This window comes from Maniola hyperantus, chromosome 5, assembly GCF_902806685.2.
Source record: "Maniola hyperantus chromosome 5, iAphHyp1.2, whole genome shotgun sequence".
NCBI classification, from domain to species: Eukaryota; Metazoa; Arthropoda; class Insecta; order Lepidoptera; family Nymphalidae; genus Maniola; species Maniola hyperantus.
The window spans coordinates 14,178,834-14,188,901 of NC_048540.1; the positions used below are offsets into that span (position 1 = coordinate 14,178,834).

The window sequence follows — 10,068 nt, forward strand, 5'->3', positions numbered from 1 at the left end:
GCACGCGCTCTCTCTCTTTCTCTATTGGGAACACTTTAATATACCTATCTACTTCGAACAAAGATAAAGTAGGTATTTGACGATTCACGTAACACTATACCTTGTCTACAACTAATTTTAATCAAATCCATACTTAATAATATTATAAATGCGAAAGTGTGCCTGTCTGTCTGTCTGTCTTTCTATCTGTCTGTCTGTCTGCTAGCCTTTCACGGCCTATCCGTTCAACCGATTTTGACGAAATTTGGTACAGCGATAGCTTGCATCCCGGGAAAGGACATAGGCTATTTTTTATCCCGGAAAAACAGAGTTCCCACGGGATTTTTGAAAAACCTAAATCCACGCGCATGAAGTCGTGGGCATCATCTAGTTCTAAATAAAAACGCAACTAAATTGAATCAATATTTTTATAATTTTTATGATAGTGTTTTAACTGCAAAGTGTCGCTACTAGATGGCATTAACAGTCGCTTCACTACCGAGTGAAAGTTCGTATCACAAATTTCGTCACTGGCAGTAAGCGAACCGATGGCCTAGCGTTCAAGTCGCGCGTCGGGCGCGAACCCAGAAGACGTAGGTTCGAATCCTGCCGCAATTTTTGATATGTATTCAAAATTATTTAGTAATTTTAATCAAATTTTACATGACAACGCTGAGCGCAATACAATGCAAAAAAAATTAAATTGTGGTCATGAACTAAAAATTAGTATTTTCAATTTTCGAAGTAAGATCGAACTATATCAAGTGGGGTATCATAATATGAAAGGGCTTCACCTGTTCATACTGAAACAGTTTTTTATGCATCATAATTTTTGAATTATCGTGCAAAATGTCGAAAAAATACGACTGTAGTACGGAACCCTCGTTGCGCGAGCCTGACTCGCACTTGACCGATTATTTTTTCTTTTAGTTGAAATAACCCACAATTCACTGCCAACGGCTTTTCGCGTAATTATGACAAATGTCACATAAGAAACACACGTAAACAAATTCCATCCTCCCTCGTAACCCCTTAACTGAGATTAACTGCCGCCGCTTAACACTCTTGACACGTGTTTAGCGAGCTTAATATGCGATTGTGAAGATTTGAGCTCACAGCCGCGTGAGACCCTGGATTACATGGAACCTGTAAAAGGCATTGTTATCTTCAAATAATTTTAAACACAACAAAATTGCGGACCGGCAGGATTCGAACCCGCGTCCCCTGGGATCGCGCCCGACGCTCGGACCACTAAGCTACGGCTCGCTTGCTGCCAGTGAGAAAATTTGTGATATGTATGTTCACTCAGTACTGAAGCGACTGTTAATGCAAGTTGTATATCTGTCCCGGCTTTACTCACGTGTTTAGTCGACGTTAGCCCGACTAGTTTCGAACCCATTCGCGCACGCGTCGCGGATGTGAATGGAAATCACTCACGATAGTTTAAACGCTAAAATGCAAGTTGTATTTAATTCGCACACATATTATCCACTCCGAAAAGTTAGAGATGCCTGGGATCGAACCTCCGACCTCCCGATTAAAAGGAGACGTCTTAACCACTAGCCTATTACGGTTCATCACGGCACTAGACGATAGGCATTATTTATTTCCTAAAATTAATTTCGTAGCTGTTAATAAACGACGAGTCTGGCCCAATTTCGTCCATTTCCATGCTGTCGAAATTCGTAATGATTGTTTTAACAGCAACCCGATACCACAGTATAACAAGAATTACAGTAGTCCGACGCTTTTGAACTCACGGTATATGACGACCACGGCAACCCTTCAATATAGGGCCCTAACCACAGAGTAGGGATACCCACCACCTCCCATGGCCCCACCAACCTTGCGGTTATATGGGTCAAAGCGCGGGAGGGCACCCGTTCGGTACTTGCTCGGTGGCTCTTTCCCGGGGCGCCTTCTTGACTCCCTACAAATTCTTTCTATCTAATCCTTGCCCCTATGAGTCTTTCTCCCCTTTCTGAGGCAGACGTACACAACACAGATCCCCGCGTGCCCCACGGTCCGGATCCTTTCTCCATCTCAAGCACTCACTTGTCCACAATCACACCCCGAGCTGTTCCGCCTCTTGTGCCCAGAGTATTTATTTATTTATTTATTTTTTTATTTAGACAAAAAAAGCGAATAATTCACACCACACTTCCAGACCAAAGCACTAGACAAAAAGCCGCGACTGGTGTTGGCAGTTTGCAGCCCAAATAGACCGTAGTCTGTGCTAGGGCTGACAAAGTTCATCGACCTCATTCATACTATATTATATTATATTATATACTATACTATATTTATACTATACTATATATATATTCATACATTACTAAAACTATATTTTATTTGGTGCAACAGTGTTAATGCATACGGAGTTTAGATATATAATTTAAATAGATAGGATAAGTTGTAATAAGTTAAAGCATTCGTTTCAACAGATCTTGTCATAAAGACGTTTAAAATTTTCAAAAGAGGTTTCTAGGAGAAATTTCTTTATATAGAATCTTTACTTAGTACTAGTATGTTATAACCTATACCTACCAGAGGATCAATGAAACTATCTAGACAGAGCAATCGTGCGGTAAGAGAGCTACCCGAGACAGACCCAGTAATTCCGGGACCTGTATGACAGAGTCATGGCAGAGTCGTTGTGGTCGCTATTTACCACGAGATCAAAGGCGTCGGAGTACTGTGTCTCTCCTTATACTAACTCCCTATGTAGGCCAGTTCAGCGGGGTGATTACGTATCTTGCGACAGGTCTCGCGATCATTGCTGTCAAACGTCACACGTAACAGCGGCTAGAGAGAGACAGCCACAAAGCAAAATAAGAAGTAGAAGAGAGACAGCAAATGAACTGTCGCATTGCTATTGCTGTCGCGTTGCTGTCGCTACACGTTTTACGTAGGTAATCAACCCGCGGGTCGCTCCTACGTCCCGCACTTGCCGCACGATTGCTCTGTCTAGAGGACGGCTTCGTTGAACCTCTGTATGTATTATGTGCCTATGGTTGATACCGAGATTTGCCAATTAAAACCACTCGAACATAATTATAAAGGGTATGAATAAATATTTACCTCGGGAATTGCGAAGTCAAAATTACAATTTCTGGAAGCAATAATAATAGCAATTATTTATTTAAAAAGTAGGTATAGTACGCGACACGTCGAGATGGCAATCAGAGTATGAGGCGGGGGAGACGCCCCGCACACCTGGACGTCACCTCCCTGATTGCCATCTCGACTTGTCGATTATTTTTCTTGTCTAATTTTATGATTCTAGGTCAAATGGAAATATTCTATTGTGCCTAGATAGGTTTTGAGTCCCTTGTGAGTGTCAATATATGCACCATAAACGGCCGTATCTTTTGATTTAAACAAAGAAGTTCGATTTTTTTCTCAGCACCAGGGGATTGTAGACTTGAGCCTCAGAAACCTAACTGCCGTACTCAGAGTCGCTTAATCGTTACTTAAGTTTAGTTAAAATGAGACAGAGCTTATCTCTCACATAAATCTGTCTCGTTTTAACTCAATCTTAAGCATATTATATTACGTTCAACATGATACCTTCATGCGTTCTTGCAATAGACAGACAACGAAGAGATCCTATAAGGTTTTCTTTATTCCTTCGGAGGTATGGAACCCTAAAAAAGTATTCTAACATAAAGGTCAACGTACATCACGTCTCCATAATATCCCGGGCTGCGGATACCCTAATATCTTTCTTGCGACATTCGAATCCATTGTTCATTTGATCAAGTTTATTAAATAAAGACCCGCAACATCTGGCCCCGGAGATTGTTTTATATTAATATTCGCTCGGCTTTATACCCGGGGCTGTATTGGAAATATGGGTTTTTACCCTCCGTTAACTTTGAAAAATGTTTTAGGTTTTTGTGCGAGACTTTAGGGTCTGTTCAGATACACCGGCGCGGAGAGCACGACAAAATGACTGAAGTTTTAGGACATTGAAATAAAGTTTATTTTTACATTCCTTTTCTTTTTTAATAAGAGGATGCTCGAGGATGCCCCAATACGCCCAGGGTAAAATCGATTGATCGAATCGAATAGAAATCGAGAAATCAACTGCTTTTAATGAGTTTCCAAAAAAAACTGGCTGCGGTTTGCACTGCATCTTTTTTAGGCCGCACCTGAAAGCGAATAAAATCCGCCATTTTGATTTTTTAAGAATTTTATGTACCCAGCGACACTCGCGCTATCAAGACGAGTCGAATCTAACGAAAATAATAAATTCATCAAAATCGGTTGAGTCGTTGAGCAGTTACGAGTGGACATACGAACGAACATATTTACGACATACAGGTCAAACGTATAACCCTCCTTTTGAGCTTCGTAGCAGTCGGGTAAACATTATGATAGGTTATTTGACAAAATTTTATTTTGTTTACAGGTCCCGTTGAAGCGTCAGTGCTGCTTATTATACTCAGCTTTACGATCAGAGAAGTATTAAGGTAATTGCAATAAATAAAATAAATAAATAAAATAAAATGTTTTTATTTCGACCAACAGGAACCAACCATCATATTGGTGTTATTAATTACACGAAACTTAAACCTACTTGTTAGTAAAATATCCTAATAATCCTAATAATCGATCCTGTCCTAATTTAAATAGTTATATTTAAATTAGGACAGGATCGATATGCCAGCACGTGAATCATACAACAATGATTCAAGTACTGGCAGTCGATCCTGTCAGAAAATACCTTCAGGAGGCCGTTGGGGCTGGACCGGACTCTACGCAACAAGGATGATTTACCTATATGTTTTACTCACGGTAGTTTAAACGCTAAAATATATGTTTTACAGTACTACCACTTTTAAAAGATACGCCGATGTACCTGCGCAGAAATCTAATTTTATAGGACCTACGCAGTATCATCTGCAGTGCTAATCCATTGACGACACGGCTTTGCTGACAGTGTGGTAACTAGCTACGGCCAAATACTCACATCGTACAATACCAGAAGCAATTCAGAAATTAAAATTTCTCAAATTATGGTTTGATATGACAAGTTTTAATCGAAAATCGAATCCGGGACCTTCTATAGATATATTAAGACCTTGAAGACCACAGTGTTCACCACTGCGCAAGGGAGGCCATCAGGTCGTAGGTAAAAAATAAACATTTCAAAAAAATTATCGTTTAAACTATTGTGAGTGATTTCCATTATACTTGTCTCACACTCGGCTTTACTCACGTGTTTATTTGACGTTAGCCGACTATTTTCGGGGTCCTTTTTCACAGGGACTCAGTTCGCGCACGCGTTGCGGTTGAGACTGCGCGCCGCTGCCCGCACAGCCCGTTGTGAGGATGGCTGAACTGAGCCCCTGTGAAAAAGGACCCCGAATGCGTTCGAAACTAGTCGTGCTAACGTCGAAAAAACACTTAAGTAAAGCCGGATGTGAAACATGTGTGATTTCAAAAATAACGTTATTTTTTGTTTCAGAGAGATCCTGCGATGATGACTGGCCGGAGGCGACTAGAAGCAGTTTGTAAATACAACAGATTTTTAACATAATAATGATTGTGAACAAAATTACCCGTAGCGTTATTATATAGTTACCTAGTTGTTTTATTGTTTCATTATAAGAATAATATGAAAAAGAATCAGGACATCTAAAGCCTCCAGTCCACGTTGGCCCAATGAATCTATCGAATGCTGGCTAAAGTGTAAACGCTGGTTGCTAACAGCGATAAGATTTCATGCGTGCACCGGAACCACCTTTTTTTATCTATGACCGGAACCGACCGCGACGTATAGTTCTTGCATTTCACGAAGGCGAGTGGCTCATGCTTGTGTTTAAATCGTATCGGTATAAGTAAGCTACAGTAAATGTGTGCGTTTGCGAGCGCTCGCTCGCGACTGATTGGTCCGACATGCACGCACACTTCCCCAATGCCCATGTATATGACGTAACCACAAGTAAAGTTCACTCGCCTTCGTGAATTACAAGAACTGTACCAACCGGAGAACCGGTCTTGTTAATTAATATCCAAAAAAGCTGTTGGACCAATGTATACAATGGGTATAATTTTAATAGTGTCAACCAGATTAACAGTTAATCTGTAACCTACTAACTTTTTTATTATGTTTTTGAAAATCTTTGATCGATAAGTACATTTTGAGAAGGCCGGACGTGGTTAGATTTTCTGCAGTGTGCCACCACTACTTTTTTTTCTCGTCTAACAATGGGCAGAAATATCAAAAAATGCTTTGGATTCGAAGGGCTTAGTTGGCAACATTGCTACGCAGTCGATCAGCATCAGTCACCAAACTGTAATTTTGCAGTTACCTTGCAGTCCAAAATGCAGATCGTCTAGACTTTTATAGTACTCAAAAAAGTAACTCTTTCGTAACGTGCGGTTAGCTTACAGCATCAATAAAAATGTCGTCTATTATTATTAAATGTACCTAATAGTCAAGACACTAACCGCCGCACTCAGAATCGCGTATCGTTACTTAAGAATGAGCTAAAACGAGACAGATTTATGTGAGAGATATTAGCTCTGTCTCGTTTAACTCAATCTTCAGTAACGATTAAGCGACTCTGAGTACGGCTGTAAGTTGATCTGCTGTTAATCCAAAGTTAATTTTTACAAATTAAATGCGAATGGAGTTTAGAAATATTTCACTTTTTATTTGTATTATTTGTGTGTGGAGTATAAAGTGGGGTGGATTTTACAGTGATTTGACACCTCCATACAAAATTGACAGATTATTGTCAACTTTAGTGACGAGTTAATTTAGTAAAAAATCTATACAGGCACTGTTATATATTTCCTAATACAACGAATGCCATAAAATTAAATTAATTTAATATTACTAAAGAAAAAATATATGTTAAGTAGACAGGATGATTAGCAGAACAATCATAATATGATAATATATGGGTATAGATAAATTTTATAGATTATGTGTGAATGTATTGCTAATGTAAATAACTATGTAATATAAAAAGTAACTCCTACTTAGTAATTAATGTATTGTAATTATGTTTTGGCATAAATTACAATAATATTACGTAGATGATGAATTAATAAAAAATATAATATTAGAAAATAGTACAGAAAACATAATAGAAGTGTAAATAAAACATCAAAATAAATGTTGATGTACCACTTGTATGTGTTAATATATTATTATTTTCTCTTCGATTAAATAAATATAAGGGAAATCCTAATAGTTTATTTCAAGTTATAATAATATAAATCGTATCGGATACTGTGAAATATTAATAATTATGTATATTAGATATTTTAATGTATATGGTCTAGTAGAATTAGAATATAATGTAACATTAATTGGAAGGTATATTTAGGGGCTTGATATACGAATAAGCAAGAGTATAGGACGCGCTCTGCCCAGGATAGAGATTTTTTTAGGCTTAATTATAGGAGCACGCCTGTCTAGAAGTTGCATATTCACTCATCGTTTGAAAGTACCAATATTATAGCTGACGAGTAGCCGGTATTCCATATTCAGTCGCTTCGTGGATGGATTTCGCCCATCCATGGACGGATTCGTCCATGGATTTTCGACTATGCAGGAGTGCAGACCTAAACTTTAAATGCTGGATTCGACAGGGCCCACAAAAGGATGTAGTGCAAATGATGATAATAATGTTGTTATTAATGATGATGATGATAACGTGTGCTTGAACTTTAAGGCAGACAAGAGTATTGGAATCCCGTAGGCGGTACTGCGATTTGACATATTGCAATTGGAATATTAGCGGAGTTCCAAATCTGCACTGACAAGATGAAGAAAAAAATAATCCACGCGCGTTTTTCTACTAAGTAGCTTTCCTTAGCCCAAAGATATTATAAAACTCCAGATAGGCAAAGCTCATGCAAGTGTATTTTAAAAAGTAAACTCTTGTGCCACCATACACAATATGTGTGTGCGGTGGGTCGCGTGACACAGGTTATATACCTACATAAATATTAGCGCGGGTCTTAGGCACCCTTTGACACCTACGAACGTGTTTCAAAAAATGGCGGCCCGTTACAAGGTTGCCTTGGCCTAATGAAACAAGCGTCTCGAATCGCTGCCATACATTGAATCTCAGCTTATCGCAATCTGGGCGCCCACCATTTACGCTTGGTATATCACGTTCCTAATTAATATCTAATAATAGTTAATTATGTACATAAACGTGACTAAACATAATGTGTGAGCTGAACGGTATCTAAATTTAAAATATATAGTTTAAAAAATACGATATTGTCAAAGAATATAATATAATACGTTGCAACAATGATAATTTCCATAAATACATTGACGATAGTATTATTGTTTTTCACATTTAACATCTTTACGTCAATTTTATACATTTAACAAACTCAAACTATCGAAGTAAACAGTTCAAACTTAGAAATATCGTGTAAAAATTTTTAGTTGAGGTATATCTCAATATAAAACATAAAACATAATAAATTACACATAAAATAAAAAACCTGTACAAAGTTATAGCATTCAATGCTGAATTGTGTAAGAAATGCCAAACTCAAGAGGCATTCTTTTAAAACTAATGTATGTACGATGAAGTAGACAATATTTGTGTAAGTATATTATAATTCTACAATACAAGATTACAATTATTTTTAACATTTAACATAAATAAAAGTTAACATGGTTTTAACATAAAATTCAACAGCAGCTTGAGTGTAAGATTTTAATAAATAGACACATCATAGATTGATGCTAAATTTCATAGCAATTAATAAGGACATGCTCAATATTTATTACGATATTTTATTATCGATCCGTCATACAAATCGATAAACTGATCCGCACTCAAACGCTCAAACTGAACGCACTATATAAAAAAAGAAACCATGATCCAAGATTGTAATTCTACAACAGCTGTTGATTTAAAATAATAATTATAGTTTACAAAACTATAAGCTGACGAATGTTATGTTAATAATTATAAATGAATATATATTGTTAAAAATATAAAAATAATTGTAATTTAACATGTGATTAATTCTAAGCATACTATAATCTAATTATTGTTAGAGTTCATCTCTAATGTATTTGTTTCTGTATAATTATTGTTTCACGATAGCTGTTAGTATAGTGATTATGTTGTTTAAAAAAATAAATTTTATACGGAGTCGATTCTTGCTCTATATTGTGTTGCTCAATGATAATGCGATTTCTTTTTAAGAAGTTAAATAAACTATTGAAAATATCTAACTGTGTTTATTTTATTTACCTTCTGACTTCATGAACACTACGACTACAAGAACATTAATGAGGAAAAAAATAAGTCAAAGGAGCATGGGCAAAATGTCTGGACTCAGGTCCAATCCTCCAACAGTGTTAGGAATAAATTTAGGCCCAAGGTAGAAATTGAGCAAATTAAGGACTGATAAAAGGTAGGCTTGAATATACCAGAGATAGTCGCAATATAAAAGGCATGAAGATCAGATAACAGAGTGTATAAAATTTGACGTTCCTATCCAAGTCTGGCGTCCCCTTACCGACGAAATTACAGGAATTGAGGGGAGATTACAAGTATTACAGAGGAATGACTAGGTGTACAAGTGCGGATATCCACTCGGTGGGTGTTGGGAAGCTAAGGAAGTTTCTACTGCAAATATCTGCCTGACAGAAAATTTATACAGAATTTTATATCGAAAAATATCTTCTTTATAATTCAACAATTTTCAAATATTGTCTGAATGAATGTGATTCAAATTCTCAATTTATCATCATCATATTTCACTCATCACTGGCCCACTACTGAGCACATGTGAGAGGCTTAGGACATGCTGGCCAAGTGCGGATTGGAAGTCTTCACACACCTTTGAGAACACTTTTCCCTTTTATTCTTTTAATAGACACGACGGACAGACCGACAGACTAACAGACAGACATACAGACAGAGAGTCGGACAGACAGACGGAAAGATAGAGAGGCAGGCAGGCAGACAGACAACGAAGTGATCCTATAAGGGTTCCTTTTTTCCTTTTGAGGTACGGATCCATAAATACGTACATAATCCCGGAAAGTTAGAGGTGCGTGCCTGGAATCAAACCCCCGCCCGGCCCCCC

General features: G+C 37.5%; 1 protein-coding gene across 1 annotated transcript in view; it reads left to right on the forward strand.

The window, feature by feature from the left end:
* LOC117982145 (uncharacterized) overlaps positions 1-9,203 on the forward strand; it is a 328,575-nt gene extending 319,372 nt beyond the window's left edge. The window contains exons 9-10 of the mRNA XM_034968440.2: positions 4,394-4,454; positions 5,453-9,203. Coding sequence (XP_034824331.1) covers positions 4,394-4,454; positions 5,453-5,468 — 77 coding nt within the window. The 3' untranslated portion in view covers positions 5,469-9,203. The remainder of the gene's footprint in view (positions 1-4,393; positions 4,455-5,452) is intronic.
* The last annotated feature ends 865 nt before the right edge of the window (positions 9,204-10,068 follow it).